This window comes from Symphalangus syndactylus, chromosome 22 (assembly GCF_028878055.3).
Source record: "Symphalangus syndactylus isolate Jambi chromosome 22, NHGRI_mSymSyn1-v2.1_pri, whole genome shotgun sequence".
In the NCBI taxonomy this organism is placed as follows: Eukaryota; Metazoa; Chordata; class Mammalia; order Primates; family Hylobatidae; genus Symphalangus; species Symphalangus syndactylus.
The window spans coordinates 53,089,054-53,109,860 of record NC_072444.2 but is presented as its reverse complement, the minus strand read 5'-3'; the positions used below and the strand labels follow the sequence as shown (position 1 = coordinate 53,109,860).

General features: G+C 40.6%; 1 protein-coding gene across 1 annotated transcript in view; it reads left to right on the top strand.

Annotated features, from left to right (window-relative positions):
• Positions 1 to 442: 442 nt before the first annotated feature.
• Positions 443 to 20,807, top strand: part of LOC129472602 (5-hydroxytryptamine receptor 5B-like) — a 34,436-nt gene continuing 14,071 nt past the window's right edge. Inside the window, 1 exon segment of the mRNA XM_055262426.1 lies at positions 443 to 1,219. Coding sequence (XP_055118401.1) covers positions 443 to 1,219 — 777 coding nt within the window.

Genomic DNA, 20,807 nt, shown 5'->3' with positions numbered 1-20,807 from the left:
TACCCCCTGCTTCCGCCCACCCCCGCCCACTCCAGGTGCAGCTCGTCTCCCGACGCCGCTGGGTGGGGGAGGGGGCAACTCTCCAAGCACAACCCGCGCTTGGTCACTCGGCCGCGCTGATTCCCAGCCCTCTGACGGCCAGTGGCACCCGGGACCGCTAAGAGAGGTGGTAGGAGGGACTGGCGAGCCGAGCGGAGCTAGACTGAGAGGTCCTGCTCTCTTTTACTCTTGCTTCTGGAAAACAGGGTCTACGGGGGCTGCAGGCATACGTGCCAAAGGTGGGCTGCTGCCCGCAGAAGGGATCAGGGTAGGACGACCTGGACCCCTCTTCTACCCTCCCCCGGCAGGCAGTACCCCCTCCACGCCCCCCACCTGCCCAGTCCACGCCGAGCTCACTGACGACTCGTGGGCCCCCTGCCCTGGAGCTGCGATCCCGAGCGCCATGGAAGCCGCTAACCTTTCAGTGGCCACCGCCAGCGTTGCCCTTGCCCTGGGACCCGAGACCAGCAGCAGTAGCCCAAGCCCGAGAGGGATACTCAGTTGGACCCCGAGTGGTGCCGTCCTGCCGGGTCGGGGGCCGCCCTTCTCTGTCTTCACTGTCCTGGTGGTGACGCTGCTAGTGCTGCTGATCGCCGCCACTTTCCTGTGGAACCTGCTGGTTCTGGTCACCATCCTGCGGGTCCGTGCCTTCCATCGCGTGCCGCATAACTTGGTGGCCTCGACGGCCGTCTCGGACGTACTAGTGGCAGCGCTGGTGATGCCACTGAGCCTGGTGAGTGAGCTGTCGACCGGGCGACGTTGGCTGCTGGGCCGGAGACTGTGCCACGTGTGGATCTCCTTCGACGTTCTGTGCTGCACCGCCAGCATCTGGAACGTGGCGGCCATCGCCCTGGACGGCTACTGGACCATCACGCACCACCTGCAGTACACGCTGCGCACCCGCCGCCGCGCCTCGTTGCTCATGATCGCGCTCACCTGGGTGCTGTCGGCGCTCATCGCCCTCGCGCCGCTGCTCTTTGGCTGGGGCGAGGTGTACGACGCTCGGCTCCAGCGCTGCCAGGTGAGCCAGGAACCCTCCTATGCAGTCTTCTCCACCTGCGGCGCCTTCTACCTGCCGCTTGGCGTGGTGCTATATGTCTACTGGAAGATCTACAAGGCGGCCGAGTTTCGTTTCGGCCGCCGCGGGAGAGCTGTGCTGCCGTTGCCGGCCACCATGCAGGTGAGGGGTGGGCTGAGGAATGCTGCTTTGGGGAAGGGGTTGCTAGAGAAGGAGGCAACTTCGCGAATGGGAGAGTGGGCGGAAGCTTGTAAGATTGGAGCGCGCGCCCAAAGATCACCTGGGGCGCACGAGGAAAAGTTTGCCATCGGTTCTTCTGAAGTGTGCACAGAGGGGCTTGTCACCGGCGCATCTGGCACGCAAGCTAGGGGTTCGCTTGGGGGAAAGGGTTTCACCATCTGCACATTAGGGAGGCCGATCTGACACCGACCCACGACGCACGATATGGCCGGAGGGGCTTGTAGGTTCAGCCTGTCTCAGTAGCGAGGAGGGCACATCTTGTTACCTGCACTCTCTGTTGTTTTCCCCCTCAAGTGCCGCCGACTTCCTTGTCCCAACTAGACCTAGAAGGGATGCAGTGGACTGGGAATTCGTCTTTCAGAAATTCCTGTGGCCAATCACGCCTTATTTTCTGTCTCCACCGTACCCCAGTCTATCCTCTGCAGTTCAGAGACTATTCCCCAACTCCATTAGCCAGCACCCTGCTAAGGAGAAAAGTGAGGATTTTAAAATATAATAATTGGTGTCACTTTGCTTTCCTTATCTCAACCCCAGAGCTATCCTCTAGTGATTTAGGAAAGAGAACCATGGATTCAAATCCCAGCTTGGGACATTAGGACAGTTGCTTAATATCTGTGGGTGTCATTTCTTCATCTTTAAACACGTTCATTCGTAATTGATAGGGCTCTTGGTGAGGATTACGTGAGATGAAGAATGTAAAGCCCGTGGCATAGTGGCTGGCACACACTGGGTGGCAGACTGGCTGGAGAAAGAAGGGGTTCAACAGGATATTGCCTGGCAGTCCATAACAAGCAGGAAGATAATGCTGGAAATGTTATGAGATGAGCAAAATTGCAGTCGGCAGATCTTCTCTTACCGTATTTATTATTCTGTCTGAAGCTTTCTGCCTTTTGGCCAGGATCTAATAGGTGCTCAGCATTCTTCTCACTCTGGAAGCCTCAACTTTCTCTTTTGAGGGTATCAGGTATTTCAGGTAACATGCTCCCCGTCCTATAGATTAACAGGATTTATTCCCCTTTGCAAATACAATACATGGGGGAGGGAAGAGGTGCATATGAGAGGAAAAAGAGACAAGAAAAGTTTTTTGTTACTAGTTTTGTTTTAATTTTGGAAAATTAACTCAGATACTTATGGTACAGGACAAATACATGTGATTTTTAAAGTAGGCCTTTTTTCTTCTTCATTAAATGGCAGAGGAATTTTGCAGCATAAAATAGGAATGTCAAGACTATAATTGGAAAGTGTTGGTGAGGGAGAGCTTTATTCAGAATTAATGATGTTCTTTGAAAGGTCCCTTGGAAATGCCTGGGGTGATTATAGCTTTTCTGTCTGATTGCCGAGGTAGGGCTGACTTTTAATAGCTACATCAATCCAATGTGCACTTAGAGAAATCACAGTGAAATGGATGCCGGAAAATCTTGCCAAGCCTGATTTTAGTGTTCATTTTTGACAGCTCCCATTCAGGCAGGTGACATAGGGAAGAGGTGCCTGGATGAGAGGCTGGCCAATCTGGAGTGTCCATTGGTGGATGGAGCTCTGAGAGGAAGATGAACTGTTAAAAATTTAGCCACTCCCGGCAGGAGGACCTGGGGCAAGCCCTTCCCCACTTTGGGCCTCAACTTCTCTAACATACAGTATTCTTGTAAGTCATGTCTAAGGGCCTTGAATCACAGGATGCTGAGATTCTAGATGGGGTAGTGTTCAGGAGCATGCTGCTTCTATGGGTCGCGCAAGCCCTCACTTAAACTTCTGGATAATGTTCCTTAGTCCACGTTTGCAAGCCTTCTGGCAACAAGACACCTAAACAAAAGTGTAAAACACTGCACCAGGAATACTTTCTCTCTACTTTCCCCCACCTGCATCATTCTACACTCCAGGGGAAATGAGCTGGATTGAGTTTAGGCTCTGCAAAGTGTCTGTACTGTTTTCTGTAGGGAACAGGAGCCTATATGAAGCCTGAAGGCTTCTGTTGATGAGGCTGTGTAAGACCTTCATCTTTTTCAGAATTCTGTGTCTAGGTCCCAACACTAACATATTATAAGAAAGGGGTCTTATCAGAATGTAGTTTTTGGGCAATGATTAATTCTTTGGGGCAAAATGCAGTTTTTGAAAGTTGAGAGGGGAAAAAAATGTTTATTGAGTGAATTGTCTCTTCCAGACACATTTCTGATGCTTTACATTCACCCTTTCATTTCATTCTCACAATTCAGTAAAGTTGGCATTAAGTCTCTATTAGTCAGGATAAGCTAAGGCATGCTGTGGTAACATGTAACCCCAAACCAGAAGTTATTTCACTCTGACTTAAAGTTCAACGTGGGTCTGGTGGCCCACCTGCATTGCTCTCTTACAGGCAGTCTCTCATGAATTTGGGCCATTTATCATTTTTAGCTATGCTGTCTTGCACATGTGCCTTCCAGATTTACTGTGGGAGAAGAGCTACATATGGAGATATGCCAGCTTTTTACTGCCTTACCCTGAACTAGAAACATGTCATCACTATTTGCAGCCCATTGGCCAGCCATTGGCAGTGAATTGGAGGGGAGCATGTGGCTATCTGGTGAGCACTATGTTTGCCATAAGGCCCTCATTTTACAGATGAGAAAACTGCAAGAGAAAACTGTGATAAGGCACCACAAACTTAGTTCATCCAAAAACACACAGTTACTGGGTAGAAAGGCTGAAAGTTGTACCAGATCTAAGAATCACTATTTTCGGCCAGGTGCGGTGGCTCATGCCTGTAATCCCAGCACTTTGAGAGGCCAAGGCAGGCGGATCACGAGGCCAAGAGATCGAGACCATCCTGGCCAACATGGTGAAACCCCATCTCTACTAAAAATACAAAAATTAACTGGGCGTGGTGGCACACACCTGTAGTCCCAGCTACTCTGGAGGCTGAGGCGGGAGAATTGCTTGAACCTGGGAGGTGGAGGTTACAGTGATGCGAGATTGTGCCACTGCATTCCAGCCTGACGACAGAGCGAGACTCCGACTCAAAAAAGAAAAAAAGAAATCACTGTTTTCATTACTAAAATATATCACTGTTTTCATTACTCCATGCTGTCTCCAGGGACTTGACTTCTGAGGCCTGCCCCTCTGCTCATGTGCGTCTCAGCTTGAGAGGAATGAGGCAGTCATAGCCCAGTCAAGGTGGGTCCCACAAAGCAGGATCTCAAAACTGCTCGCGTGAACTCTCCTTTTCAGGAGAGCTGAACACAATTGAGCACAAAAGCCTTGCCTGCTTCCCTCAGGGGACAGGTTTAATTCCTGCCCTGGTGTCTTTTCTTTCAACATCTTAAACTGAGACTCTGAGCATCCCATGTACAGTATAATCTGCTCCCCACCCCAAACCAACCCCCATGGGTTACGACTACTTCCTACTGCCCTGTGCCCTTCACTGTTTAGAAAAGAAGAAATATTATTTCTTTGGCTTTTAAAATGTGACATTAAAAGGGTTTTTTTTTCTGTCTGTCTCTCTTTTCTTTGCTATTGCTTGTTTGATTTCTGTGTGCAATTTGATGCTAGGACCTAGTTATTCATCAGGCGTAGTAGTCATACTACTTAGAACCAGAATTCTTTTAGGGACCCATAGAAATGTTTTAATTTTAATTTCTTTTAAAATTAGAGGAAAAATGAATATAACACTAATGAATATATTATAATGAATCCAGTCTTGCTTATACTTGCTTATACTAGTCTTTAAATCAACATAATTTTAAGTATTTCTAAATGAAGGAAGGGATACATGAAGGCAAAGACGTCTAGGGACCACACAAATTATAATGAAGCCTTGGTTAATATCTTGCCCTCATTCTTTTTTTTAATCGTACTATTGCTTTCTTTTTAAAATTTTTAAATATATTTTTTAATAGCTTTGGGGCTACAAGTGGTTTTTGTTTACGTGGATGAATTATATAGTGGTTAATTCTGAGATTTTAGTGCAATTGTCACCAGACTAGTGTCCCCTTCTAAGTCTCCAAAGTCCATTATATCACTCTGTGTGCCTTTGCATATATTCATAGCTTAGCTCCCACTTATAAGTGAGAATGTATGGTATTTGGTTTTCCATTCCTGAGTTACTTCTCTCAGAATAATCGCCTCTAGCTTCATCCAAGTTGCTGCCAAAGACATTATTTTATTCCTTCTTATGGCCAAGTAGTATTCCATTATGTATATATACCACATTTTCTTTAACTACTCATTCGTTAATGGGCACTTAGGTTGGTTCCATATCTTGGCAGTTGTGAATTGGGTTCTTGCTCTCATTCTTAATAAATATATATTGGGAGATAATGTACATAGTGGTTAAGAGCATGGGACTTGGAAACAAACGTGGGTTTCAATTTTTTAACTGCCACTTATTAGCACTTCAGCCAAGTGACTTAACCTACATCTGCAATTCTGCATATGTAAAATGGAAATATTACCACGTGTCTTTTAATATTCTTGTGAAGAGCAAATGAAATTCTATCATATGTGGAGTCCCTTAAGTAGTAAACCATAAATAATAGCTACTGCATTACTTTTGTTATTTTTCTATTTCTCTTTAATAAGAAAAGCATTATTTTATTTCTCTTATTGCTATTCCTTATAATCATAGGTAGATTATTTATTGCTTGTGTAGAAAATTATCCCACACTTTAGTGGCTTAAAAGAACAAACATGTATTAACTCACAGTTTCTGTGGTTTGAGCATTGGGAATTGCTTAGCTGGGTGGTTCTGACTTGACATCTCTTTTGGCTGTAGGCAAGATGTTGCATGGGGCTGCAGTTATTCAAAAGCTTGACTGAGGCTGGAAACTTTGCTTCCAAGATGGAGCACTCACATGCCTGTTGACAAGAGGCTTCAGATCCTTGAGAAAAGGACATCTCCAAAGGGCTGCTTGGGTGGTACCACATGATAGCTGACTTTCCTCAGAGCAAGCCATCCAAGAGAGTGAAGCAAGGAGGAAATTGCAGTGCTTTTTATGACTTAGTCTCAGAAGTCACATATGATTATTTTCTATTCATTAGCAGTGAGTCACTAAGTCCAGCTCACACTCAAGAAAAGAGGAATTAGGCTTCATCTTTGGGAGAAGTGTTTCCCAAAACATATTGAATGTAGTGTTCAAAATTACTCGATTGACTTACTGATCTTATGTATCAGGCAATGTCCTCTGAGGTTTCAAAGAATGAATAAGCAGTTTCCTGCTCCCAGTGGATTTTTAGTAGATTATAATTATAGAATTAAAAATGCAATAAAGTCTTATAAGTGTTCTGCTAGAAATCTGTCCAAAGTACAGTGGTATCTGAAAGATTTAATAGTGTATGGGAAAGCACTACGTAAACTGTGAAGGGCAAAGTAAATGTGAGGTATTGAGCTTTAGGGTTCATGTCAACTTGGAGCCTAGGTTTTAGATAATGCTGTATTACAAAAATTTGACTTTCTAAGCCAGTCCTCTTTGTTGACATTTTGTTTGAACAGTGACACACTGCCATAAAGGTTATGTGCAGTAGGCCCTAAGTGACCCAAAATCTGTACAGAGCCATTTATATTTATGTATTTATTTTACATTGACAAATAGTAATTGTATATACTTATGGGATACAATGTAATTTTTAAAAATTTTGTATTTTTAATTTTTGTAGGTATACAGTAGATTTATATTTTTATAGGGCACACGAGATATTTTGATACAGGCATGCAATGTGTAACAACCACATCAAAGTATATGGGTTATCCATCACCTCAAATATTTATCCTTTTTTATGTTACAAACAATCCAGGCCAGGCGTGGTGGCTCACGCCTGTAATCCCAGCACTTTGGGAGGCCAAGGCGGCCGGATCACGAGGTCAAGAGATTGAGACCATCCTGGACAACATGGTAAAACCCCATCTCTACTAAGAATACAAAAATTAGTTGGGTGTGATGGTACGTGCCTGTAGTTCCAGCTACTTGGGAGGCTGAGGCAGGAGAATTGCTTGAACCCGGGAAGGCGGAGGTTGCAGTGAGCTGAGATCGTGCCACTGCACTCCAGCCTGGCAACAGAGCGAGATTCCATCTCAAAAAAAAAAAAAAATCCAATTATACTATTTTAGTTCTTTTTAAATGTACAATAAATTATTTTTGACTATATTCACCCTGTTGTACTATCAAATACTAGATCATATTCATTCTATCTAACTGTATTTTTGTACCCATGAACCCTTCTCTCTTGCCCCCTCCCACTACCCTTCCTAGCCTCTGGTAACTATCATTCAACTCTCTATCTCCATGAGTTCAACTGTTTACATTTTTAGCTCCCACAAATAAGTGAGAACATGTGAAATGTGTCTTTCTGTGCCTAGTTTATTTCACTTAACATAATGACTTCCTGTCCCATCCATGCTGTTATGATGGGATATCATTGTTTATATGTATGTACCACATTTTCTTTATCCTTCATCTATGAATGGCCACTTAGGTTGTTTCCAAATCTTGGCTATTGTGACTAGCACTGCAATAAACATGGGAGTGCAGATATCTCTTCTATATACTGATTTCCTCTATATACTGATTTCCTCTCTTTTAGATATATAGCTGGCAGTGAGATTGCTGAATGATATGGTAGCTCTATTTTTAGAGTTTTGAAGACCCTTCAAACAGTTCACCATAGTGTCTGTACTAAGTTACATTCTCACCAACAGTGTACAAGGGTGCCCTTTTCTCCACTTCTTCACCAGCATTTGTTATTGCCTATCTTTTGGATACAAGCCGTCTTAACTAGGGTGAAATGATATCTTATTGTAATTTTGATTTGCATTTCTCTGATGAGCAATGATGTTGAGCACCTTTTAGTACACCTGTTTGCTATTTGTCTTTTTTTGAGAAATGTCTATTCAAATCCTTTACTCACTTTTTAATCAAATTATATGATTTTTTCATATAGAATTATTTGAATCCCTTATATTTTCTGGTTATTGAATCCCTTATATATTCTGGTTATTAATCCCTTGACAGATGGATGGTTCACAAATATTTTCTACCATTCTATGGGTTGTCTCTTTGTTGATTGTTTCCTTTGCTGTGCAAAATCTTTTTAACTTGATGTGATCCTACTTGTCCATTTTTGCTTTGGTTGCCTGTACATGTGGGGTATTACTCAAGAAACCTTTGCCAAATGCAGTGTTCTAAAGAGCTTCCCCAATGTTTTCTTGTAGGAGTTTCATAGTTTGAGGTCTTAGATTTAAGTCTTTAATCCATGTTTAATTGATTTTTACATATGACAAGAAGCAGGTGTCTAGTTTCATTCTTCTGCATATAGATAGTCAGTTTTCCTAGCACCATTTATTGAAGAGACTGTCGTTTCCCCAGTGTATGTTCTTTGAACCTTTGTCAAAAATGAGTTTGCTGTAGATGTATGGATTTTTTTCTGGGTTCTCTATTTTGTTCTATTGGTCTTTGTGTCTGTTTTATGCCAGTACCATGCTGTTTGGGTTACTACAGCTTTGTAGCACAGTTTGAAGTCCAGTAATATAATTCCTCCAGTTTTGTTGTTTTTGCTCAGGACAGCTTAGGCTACTCTGGGTCTTTTGTGTTTTTATATAAATTTTAGGATTGTTTTTTCTATTTCTGTGAAGAATGTTATTGGTATTTTCATAGGGCTTGCATTGAATCTGTAGATTGCTTTAGGTAATATGAACATTTTAATAATATTTATTCTTCCAATCAATGAACATGGAATACCTTTCCATTATATTGTATCATCTTCAATTTCTTTTTTTTTTTTTTTCTGTTTTCTGAGACAGAGTCTCATCCTGTTGCCCAGGCTGGAGTGCAGTGGTGTGATCTCAGCTAACTGCAACCTCTGCCTCCTGGGTTCAGGTGATTCTCCTCCCTCAGCCTCTCGGGTAGCTGGGATTACTTGTTATCTTCAATTTCTTTCACCAGCCTTTTATAGTTTTCATTCTAGAGATCTTTTACTTCCTTAAGTTAATTCCTAGGTATTTAATTTATATGTAACTATTGTAAGTGGAATTACTTTTTAAATTTGTTTTTTCAGGTTATTTGCTATTGTGTACATGTACCCTAAAACCTAAAGTATAATAATAAAAAATAAAATAAAATAAAAATAGAAATATAGAAATGCTACTGATTTTTGTATGTTGATTTTGTATCTTGCAACTTTACTGAATTTGCTTTTGAGTTCCAATGGTTTTTCAGTGGAATCTTCAATTTTTTCCAAATCTGCAAATAATGACAATGTAATTGGACTTCTTCCTTTCCAATTTGTACGCTCTTTATTTCTTTCTCTTGTCTGATTGTACTAGCTAGGACTTCCCATACTATGTTGAATAACAGCGGTGACAGTGTCCTTGTCATGGACACTGTTCTTGTCATGATCCAGTGTCCTTGTCATGGACAATGTCTTTGTCATGTTCCAGATCTTAGAGGAAAGACTTTCAGTTTTTTCCCATTCAATATGATATCAGCAGTGTTTCTGTCTTTTATGGCTTTTATTGTGTTGAGATATGTTTTTTCTATATCTAATTTTTAAAGGGTTTTTATCATGAAGAGATGTTGAATTTTATCAAATGGTTTTTCAATATCAATTGAAATGATCATATGGTTTTTGTCCTTCATTCTGTTGATATGATGTGTCACACTGACTGATTTGCACATGTTAAGCCATTCTCGCATCCTGGGATAAATCCTGCTTGGTCATAATGAATGATATCTTTAATGTGTTATTGAATTTGATTTGTTAGTATTTTATTGAGGATTTTTGCATCAACATTTATCAGGGATATTGACCTATAGTTTTTTGTTTGTTTGTTTTAATGTGTGTTTGTCTGGTTTGGGTATCAAGATAATACTGCCCACCATATAATGAGTTTGGAAGTATTCCTTCCTCCTCTATTTTTCAGAATAGTTAAAGTAGGTTTGGTATTAGTTCTTCTTTTAATGTTTGGTAAAATCCAGCAATGAAACCATTGGGTCCTGGGCTTTTCTTTGCTGGGAGACTTTTATTATGGCTTTGGTCTTGTTACTTGTTATTGATCTGTTCAAGTTTTGGATTCTTTATGGTTCAACCATGGTAGAAGGCTATCCATTTCTTCTAGGCTTTCCAATTTATTGGCATATAGTTGCTCATAGTAGCCTCTAATAATCCTTTGAATTTCTGTGCTCTCAGGTGTAATGCCTCCTTTTTCATCTCTGATCTTATTTATTTGGGTCTCCTCTCTTTTTTCCTTAATCTGGTAAAGGTTTGTTGGCTTTGTTTATATTTTCAAAAGATTAACTCTTAATTTTCTTGATGTTTTTATTGTTTTCTTCATTTCAATTTCATTTATTTCTGGTTAGGTCTTTATTGTTCATTATCTTCTAATCTCGAGTTGGGTTTGCGCTTGCTTTTCTGGTTCTTTAAAATGCATCATTAGGGCTTTTCGTGAAGTTTTTTTTATTTTTCTGATGTTGGCAATTATAGCTATAAATTTTCCTGTTAATACTGCTTTCACTGTGTTCCATAGGTTTTGGTATGTTGTGTTTCCATTATCATTTGTTAAATAATTTTTTTTTTCAGACAGAGTCTCACTCTTTCACTAGGCTGGAGCGCAGTGGCACAATCTTGGCTCACTGCAACCTCCACCTCCCAGGTTCAAGCAATTCCCCCTGCTTCAGCCTCCCAAGTAGCTGGGATTACAGACACATGCCACCATGCCCAGCTAATTTTTGTACTTTTAGTAGAGACGGGGTTTCACCATGTTGGCCTGGATGGTCTCGATCTCTTGACCTCGTGATCCACCTGCCTCAGCCTCCCAAAGTGCTAGGATTACAGGCGTGAGCCACCACACCCAGCCTATAAATTTTTAAATTCCTTCTTAATTTCTTCATTGACCCACTGGTCATTCGGGAGCATATTGTTTAATTTCCATGTGTTTGCATAGTTTCCAAAATTCCTGTTGGTATTGACTTCTAGCTTTATTCCATTATGGTCAGAGAAGATACGTAACATAATTTCATTTTCTAAAAATTAATTGACACTTGTTTTGTGGCCTAACATATTGTTTATCCATGAGAATGATCCATGTACTGAGGAGAAAAATGTATATTCTGAAACTGTTGGGTGCAATGTTCTGTAAATATCTATTAGGTCCATTTGGTCTATAGCACAGATTAAGTCCAAAGTTGGTTTGTTGATTTTCTGTCTGGATAATTTGTCCAATAATGAAAGCAGAATGTTGAAATCTTCAGCTAATATTGTAGTCTGTCTCTCTTTTTAGCGCTAAAAATATCTGCTTTATATGTCTGAGTGGTCCAATGTTGGGAGCATATATATTTATAATTGTTATATCTTCTTGCTGAATTGACCCCTTTATTTATATAATGACATTTTTTGTCTCTTTTATAGTTTTTGTCTTGAAATCTATTTAGTTACATATAAGTATAGCTCTCCTTTTTCCCTTTTTTCCTTTTTTTTTTGAGGTGGAGTCTCACCCTGTCACCCAGGCTGGAGTGCAATGGTGCAATCTCAGCTCACTGCAACCTCCACCCCCTGGATTCAATCGATTCTCCTGCCTCGGCCTCCTGAGTAGCTGGGATTACAGGCATGTGCCACCTCGCCCGGCTAATTTTCTGTATCTTTAGTAGAGACATGGTTTCACCACATTGGCCAGACTGGTCTAGAACTCCTGACCTCGTGATCCTCCCATGTCGGTTTCCCAAAGTGCTGGGATTACAGGCATGAGCCACTATGCCTGGCCTCCTCTTCCTCCTCCACCTGCACCTCTGCCTCCGCCTCCTCCTCTGCCTTCTCCGCCTCCTCCTCCTCCGCCTCCTCTGCCTCCTCTTGGTTTCCATTTGCATGGAATATCTTTTTCCATCTCTTTATGTCTATGTGCGTCTTTATAGGTGAAGTGTATTTCTTGTGGGAAATAGATTGTTGGGTCTTGTGGCTTTTTAAAAATCATTCAGCCACTCAATCCCTTTTGATTGTAAAGTTTAGTTTATTTACATTCAGTGTTATTACTGATAAGTGAAGACTTACTTCTGTCATTTTGTTACTTGTTGTTTTGTGGTCTTTTTTCCTTCCTTCTGGTCTTCCTTTTAGTGAAGGTGATTTTCTTTGGTGATATGTTTTAATTTCTTGCTTTTTATTTTTTGTGTATGTGTTGTGTGTTTTTTACTTGAGGTTACCACGAAGCTTGCAAATAATATCTTATAACCCAATATTTTAAACTGATGACAACTTAACACTGATTGCATAAGCAAACAAATAAGCAAAAAGAAAATCAATAAAAACTCTTTGTTCCCCTGCTTTTTAACTTTTTTGTTGTTTCTATTTATATTGTATGGTACTATGTCTTGTAAAGTTGTCATAGTTATTTTTTTTATTGGTTTATCTTTTAGTCTTTCTGCTCAAGATTGAGTAGTTTATACACCACAATTACAGTGCTATAATATTCAGTGCTTTTCTATGTACTTAAAATTACCAGTGGATTTTGTACCTTCGGGTGATTTCTTAATGCTTTTTAACCTACCTACCTTCCTTCCTGCCTTTCTTTTCTTTTCTTTCTTCCTTTTCTCTCTCTCTTCTTTTTTTTTTGAGATGGAGTCTTGTTCTATCACCCAGGCTGGAGTGCAGTATCTTGGCTCTCTGCAACCTCCCCTTCATGGGTTTAAGCGATCCTCCCACCTCAGTCTTCCAAGTAGCTAATGTGAAAGGGTATCTTGGGGCCCCCAAATCGCCAAGCTAAAGGGAAAAGTCAAGCTGGGAACTGCTTAGGGCGAACCTGCCTCCCATTCTATTCAAAGTCACCCCTCTGCTCACTGAGATAAATTCATATCTGATTGCCTCCTTTGGAGAGGCTAATCAGAAACTCAAACGAATGCAACCATTTGTCTCTTATCTACTTATAACCTGGAAGCCTTCTCTCCACTTCAAGCTGTTCCCCCTTTCCAGACCCACCCAATGTTCATCTTACATATGTTGATTGATGTCTCATGTCTCCCTGAAATGTATAAAACCAAACTGTGCTCTGACCACCTTGGGCACATGTTGTCAGGACCTTCTGAGGCTGTCATGGGTGCACATTCTCATCCTTGGCAAAATAAACTTTCTAAATTAACTGAGATCTGTCTCAGATTTTCTGGGTTCACACTAGGATTACAGGCATGCGCTACCACTCCAGGCTATTTTTTTTTTTTTTTTTTTTTTTTTTTAGAGATGGGGTTTTGCTATGTTGGCCAAGCTGGTCTCAAATTCTTGGCCTCAAGTGATCTGCTCAACTTGACCTCCCAAAGTGCTGGGATTACAGGCTTGTGCCTCCATTCCCAGCCTATCCTTTTCTTTCTGATTGAAGAACTCCTTTTAGCATTTCTTATAGTTCAGGGCTGGTGTTGAAATCTCTCAACTTCTGTGTGGTAAAGTTTTTATTTCTTCTTCATGTTTGAAGGATATTTTGCTAGATATGCTATTCTAGGATAAAAGTTATTTTCCTTCAGCACGATAAATATGTCATGCCACTGTCTCCTCTACTGTAAGTTTTACACTGAAAAGTCTGCTGCCAAATGTGTTGGAGCTCCCTTGTAGGTTCTTTTCTCTTAATGCTTTTAAGATCTTTTCTTTATCCTTGACTTTTGGTAGTTTATTAAATGTCTTGCGGTAGTCTTATTTGGGCTAAATTTGCTTGGTACTCTATAACCTTCTTGTACTGGGTATTGATATCTTTCTCTAGGTTTGGGAAGTTCTCTGTTATCTCTTTGAATAAACTTTATACCTCTCTCTCTCTCTCTGCCTCCTCTTGAAGGGGAATAACTTAGATTTGCCCTTTTGAGGCTATTTTCTAGATCTTGTAGACATGCTTCATTCTTTTCTATTCGTTTGTCTCTTTTGACTGTGTATTTTCAAATAGCCTATCTTCAAGCTTACTTATCTTTCTTCTGCTTGATCTATTCTGCTGGTAAGAGACCCTTACATACTTTAGTATGTCAATTGCATTTTTCAACTCCAGAATTCTTCTAGATTCTTTTTAATTATTTCAATCTCTTTGTTAAATTTATCTGATGAGATTCTGAATTCTTTGTGTTATCTTGATTTCATTGAGTTTCCTCAAAAGAGCTATTTTGAATGATCTATCTGAAAGACCACATATCTGTCTCTCCAGAGTTGGTCCCTGGGGCCTTATTTAATGGATTTGGTAAAATCATATTTTCCTGCATGGTCTTAATGCTAGTCAATGTTTCTTAGTATCTGGGCATTGAAGAATTATGCATTTATTGTATTCTTCACAGTCTGGGCTTGTTTGTACCCATCCTTCTTGGGAAGGTTTTCAAGGTATCCAAAGGGAATTCAGTGTTGTAATGTAAGTTTTCAGTCACTACAGCCATATCTGAATTAGGGGGCAACACAATCCCAGTAACACTGTGGCTCTTGTAGTCTTGTAGAGGTATCACCTTGGTGGTCTTGGTGAAGATCTGGAAGAATTCTCTGAATTACCAGGAAGAGCCTCTTATTCTCTTCTCTTTCTTTCAAACAAACAAGATCGCTCTGTGCTGAACTACCTGGAGCTAGGGATGTGGTAACACAAGTACCCCTGTGGCCACCAGCACTGGGACTGTGCTGGGTCAGACTTGAAGCCAGCACAGCACCAGGTCTTGCCCAAAGCCCACAGTAACTACTACCTGGCTACTGCCTAGGTTCAGTCAAGGCCGTAGGGCTCTGCAATCAGCAGGTGGTGAGGCCAGCTAGGCTTGTGTCCTTCCCTTCAGGGCGACAAGTTCTCCTAGGCCATGGGCAGGTCCAGAGATTCTGTCCAGGAGCCACGGCCTGGAATCGGAAACTTTAGAAATCTACCTGGTGCTTTATTCTACTGCAGCCAAGCTTGCAGCCAAGCCACAAGACCATGTTCTTCCCACTCTTCCCTCCCCTTTCCACAAGAAGAGGGGTCTCTCCCCATGGCTACCACCACTTTAGGCCTGTGGCGAGTACTGCCTAGCTACCATTAATATTCACTAAGGCCCAAGGGCTCTTCAGCTTGTGGTCAATGCTGCCATGCCTGTGACTCTCCCTTCAGGGCAGTGGGCTCTCCTCTGACCCAGGACAGGCCTAGAAATGCTGTCCAGGAGCCACGGTCGGGAATTGGGGACTTTAAGAGTCTGCTTGGTGCTCTACCCTACTTTGGCCAAGCTGGTATCTCAGCTGCAATACAAAAGCTCCTTTATTCTTTCCTCTGCTTTTCTCAAGCAGAAGGAGTCTCTCCTCATAGCTGCCACAGCTGGGAATGTGCTGGGTCACACCTGAAGCCAACACATCCCTAAGTCTCATCCAAGTCCTATGGCTTGTACTGCCTGGTTATTACTCCTGATTATTCATGTCCCAAGGACTCTTTAGTCAGCAGGTGATGAATCCTGCCAGGATTGGGTTATTCCCTTCAAGGCAGAAGTCCCCTTCTGGCCCAGATGTGTCAAGAAATGTCATCCAGGAGCTAGGATCTGGAATGGGGGCCTCAGGACTCTGCCTGATGCCATATCCTACTGTGGCTGAGCTGGTCTCAAAGCTACAAGACAATGTCATCTTTACTCTTCTCTCTCCTCTCCTCAAGCAAAGGGAAGCAGTTTCTCCTGAAACTGTAAGCTGTGCTGCCTAGGGTTTGCTGAGGAGTGACACAAGCAGTCCCTTGGCTGCCCTGGTTGGTGTCTCACTAGATTACTTGCCCCCAAAGTCCACTGACTCCAAGTCCAGCGAAGCACCAGGACTTGCCCAGGAATTATAGTCCTTGTGGCCTAGATTGCCTTTTAAGTTTATTTAGAGCCCCAGAACACTTTAGGCCTGCAGTGGTGGGACTCACCGGAAGTCAGGTTCTGACCACTGGTATGGGCAATTCTCCTATGGTTAGGCTAGGTTTGGACTAAATGCTTCCTCTGTAGGCATCAGCTGAGTTCTGCCTGGCATTGCTTTCTGCTGTGACAAGGCAGCACTGAGTTTTAATGCAAAGTCCCACAATCACTGCACTTTCCCTCCAACAAGCACACGGATTCTCTCTCCACACCACATAGCCACTGCCAGGGGATGCTGGAGGGGTGGCATCAGCAATTCAAGACTGTCTTTCCTATTGTCTTCAGTGCCTTTTTCAGTGATACGAAGTTAAAACCAGAAACTGTATCACTCACTGTGATGGCTAATATTGAGTGTCCACTTGATTGGACTGAAGAATGCAAAATATTGTCCCTGGGTGTGTCTGTGAGGGTGTTGCCAAAGGAGATTAACATCTGAGTCCATGGACTGGGAGAAGCAGACCCACCCTCAATCTGGGTGGGCACCATCTAATCAGCTGCCAACGTGGCTAGAATAAAAGCAAGCAGAAGAACATGGAAGGACTTGACTCACTGAATCTTCTAGCCTTCATCTTTCTTTCTGTGCTGGATGCTTCCAGCCCTCAAACATCTGACTCCAAGTTCTTCAGTTTTCAGACCCTTAAACTCACACCAGTGGTTTGCCAGGGGCTCTTGGGCCTTCGGACACATCCTGAAGGCTGCACTATCAGCTTCCCTACTTTTGAGGTTTGGGGATGTGGACTGGCTTCCTTGCTCCTCAGCTTGCAGATGGCCTGTTGTAGGACGTCACCTTGTGATCATGTGAGTCAATACTCATTAATAAACTCCCCTTCATATATACATCTATCCTATTAGCTCTGTCCCTCTAGAGAACCCTGACTAATACACTCACCAAATTTTTGGTTCTTATGAAGGTGCTTCTTTGTGTGGATAGTTGTTCAATTTGTTGTTCCTGCAGGGAGGACAATAAATGAAGACTTCTATTTGGCCATCTTTGCTCTGCCTCTGAATGAGCAATTAATGTTTTGGGATATATATATTATATATTATATATATATTATATATAATATATAATATATATATTATATATATATTATATATAATATATATATATATTATATATATATTATATATAATATATATATATTATATATATATTATATATAATATATAATATTATATATTATATATATTATATATAATATATAATATATATATATGGACACACACACATGCACAAACACATATTATGGATATCAAGAAAATTAACCTATTTATCACTTCACATGTTTTGTTTTTTGTAGTGACAAAATTTAAAATATATTGTTTTAGCAATTTTTAAATATTCAACACATTATTATTAACTATAGTCACCTTGCTGTGCAATAGATTTTGAAAGCTTTTTCCCTTTGTCTAACTGGAAGTTTGTATCATATAGTCAAAAGTCTCTCCATTCTCCAGTCCCCCTACTCCCTACTCTCCAGCCTCTCTAGCCATCACCCTATTCTCTACCTCTATAAGTTTGATTTTTTTAGATTCCACATAAAAGTGAGATCATGGAGTATTTGTCTTGCTGTGCCTGGTTTATTTCAATTGCCATCATGTTCTCCAGCTTCAACTGTGTTGCAAAAAATAACAGAATCTCCTCCCTTTTTAAGCTAAATAGTATTGTGTGTGTGTGTGTGTGTGTGTGTATACACACACACACACACACATTTTTCTTATTCATCTATTGATGGACACTTAGGTTGATTTAATATCTTGGCTATTGTGAATAATTCTGCAGTGAACATAGGGGTGAAAATATCTCTTCAATATACTAATTTCAATTCCTTTGGAATTCCTTTGGAATTGAAATACCCAGAAGTGGGATTGCTGGGTCATATGTTAATTCTCTTTTTAGTTTTTTGAGGATCTTCCATACTGTTTTCCATAATGGACGTGCTAATGTAAATTCTCACCAACAATGTGCAAGCGTTTTGTTAGTTCCATATCCTTACCAACATTTCTCTTTCATCTTTTCGATGATTGCCATTCTAACAGATATGATATCTCATTGTGATTTTAATTTGCATTCTCTGATTAGTGATGTTGATTTTTTTCCATAAACCTCTTGGCCATTTGTATATCTTCTTTTGAGAAATATCTATTGAAGCCTTTTGTCCATTTTTAATCGGGTTATTTGTTTTCTTGCTGTTGAGTTTTTCAAGTTCCTTATATATTTTAAAGATTAGCCCCATATTAGATATATGGCTTGCAAATATTTTCTCTCATTCTGTGAGTTGTCTCTTCACATTGTTAATTGTTTCTTTCACTGTGTAGAAGCTTTTTGGTTTGATGTAATCTCATTTGTCTACTTTTGCTTTTGTTGCCTGTGCTTTAAGGATCATATCCCAAAAATCATTATCTAACCCAACGTCAAGGAGCTTTTCCCCTATGTTTTCTTCTAGTAGTCTTATAGTTTCAGGTCTTTATTTAAGTCATTAATATATTTTGAGTTGATTTTTGTATAAGAGGTAAGATAAGGGCCCAGTTTTATTCTTTTGTATGTGGATATCTAGTTTTTATTGAAAAATACGTAGTTTTAATTTCATTTTATATCTACTACTTATTGAAGAGACTGTTTTTTCCTATTGTGTGTTCTTGGCACATTTATAGAAAATCAACTGACCATAGATACATGGATTTATTTCTGGATTCTCTATCCTGTTTCATTGGCCAAAGTGTCTGTTTTTATGCCAGTGCCATGCTGATATGGTTTGGCTGTGTCCCCACCCAAATCTCATCTTGAATTGTAATCCCCATGTGTTGTGGGAGAGATTCAGTGGGAGGTAATTGAATGATGGGGGCAGTTTCCACTATGCTGTTCTCAGGATAATGAGTTCTCATGAGATCTGATGGTTTTATAAGTGTCTGGCATTTCCCCTGCTGCCACTTCTCTCTCCTGCTGCCATGTGAAGAAGGATATGTTTTCTTCCCCTTCCACCACGATTATAAGTTTCCTGAGGTCTCTCCAGCCATGTAGAACTTTGAGTCAATTATAAATTATAAATTATCCAGTTCTAGGTATTTCTTCATAGCAGCATGCAAATGAATTAATACACATGCTATTTTGGTTACTATAGCTTTGTAGTATAATTTGAAATCAGGTAGTGAGATGCCCCCAGCTTTGTTCATTTTGCTTAATTACTTTGGCTTAGGGTCTTTTGTGGTTCCATATAAATTTTAGAATTTTTTTTTCTACTTATGTGAATAATGCCATTGAAATTTTGATAGGGATTGCATTGTATCTCTAGATCACTTAGTTAATATGAACATTTTAACAATATTAATTCTTCCAGTCCATAAACTTGGCATATCTTTTTATTTATATCTTCTTTATTTTCTTTCATTAATGTTTTATAGTTTTTAGTGTACAGATATTTCACCTCCTTGGATAAATTTATTTCTAAGTATTTTGTAAGCTATTGTAAATGAAACTGTTTTCTTACTTTTTTTAGGTAGTTCGTTGTTAGTGTATGGAAACACTACTGACTTGTGTATATTAATTTTGTATCCTGCAACTTTACTGAATTTGTTTACTAGTTCCAAGTTTTTTGGTGGAGTATTTAGGGTTTTCTATATATAAGATTATGTTGTCATCTAGGCACTGTGGCTCACACCTGTAATCCCAGCACTTTTGGAGGCTGAGGCAGGCAGATCACGAGTTCAGGAGATCTAGACCATCCTGGCCAACATGGTGAAATCTCGTCTCTACTAAAAATACAAAAATTAGCTGGACGTGGTGGTGCACGCCAGTAGTCCCAGCTACTCAGGAAGATGAGGCAGGAGAATTGCATGAAACTGGGAGGCAGAGGTTGCAGTGAGCCAAGATCGCACCACTGCACTCTAGTCTGGGCAACAGAGCAAGACTCTGTCTGAAAAGAATATATATATATGTTGTCAACAAACACGATTTTCACTTCTTCCTTTTATAATTCGATGCCTTTTACTCCTTTCTCTCTCTTTCTTTTCTTTTCTTTTTTTTTTTTTTTTTTTTTTTTTTTTTTTTTTTTTTTTGCCTAATTGCTCTGGCCAGGACTTCATCAGCATTATATGTTGAAAAGAAATGAGGCTGGGCATCCATGTCTTGTTCCTGATATTAGAGAAAAAGCTTTCAACTTTTCACCACTGATTATGATGTTAGCTGTGGGCTTGTCATATGTAGCCTTTATTATGTTGAGTTGAGGTACATTACTTCTATGCCTAATTTGTTGAGAATTTTTATCATGAAAATATGTTGAATTTTGTCCAGGATACATCTATTGACATGATCATATCATTTTTGTCCTTCATTCTGTTAATGTGGTATAGCACATTTTTTGACTTGTGTATGATGAACCATTCTTGCATCCCAGGGATAAATCCCGCTTGATCATGGTGAATGCTCCTTTTAATGTGCTATTGAATTCAGTTTGCTGGTGTTTTATTGAGGATTTTTGCATCTATGTTCATCAGAGATATTGGCCTGTAACTCTCTTTTCTTGTAGTGTCCTTGTCTAAACCTTTTATGTTTTTACTGCTTTTCCAATGCTTACTTGTAATCTGGACCACCTGAAAGACTGCGCAGCTGGTGGGCTTGCAGATAGAACCACAAATGAGAGCTGGGTTCAGCCTGAGCTCAGATATGAAAAGAGGGTGGTGGAAAATCATCACCCTTCTTCTGATTCTATTTTAAA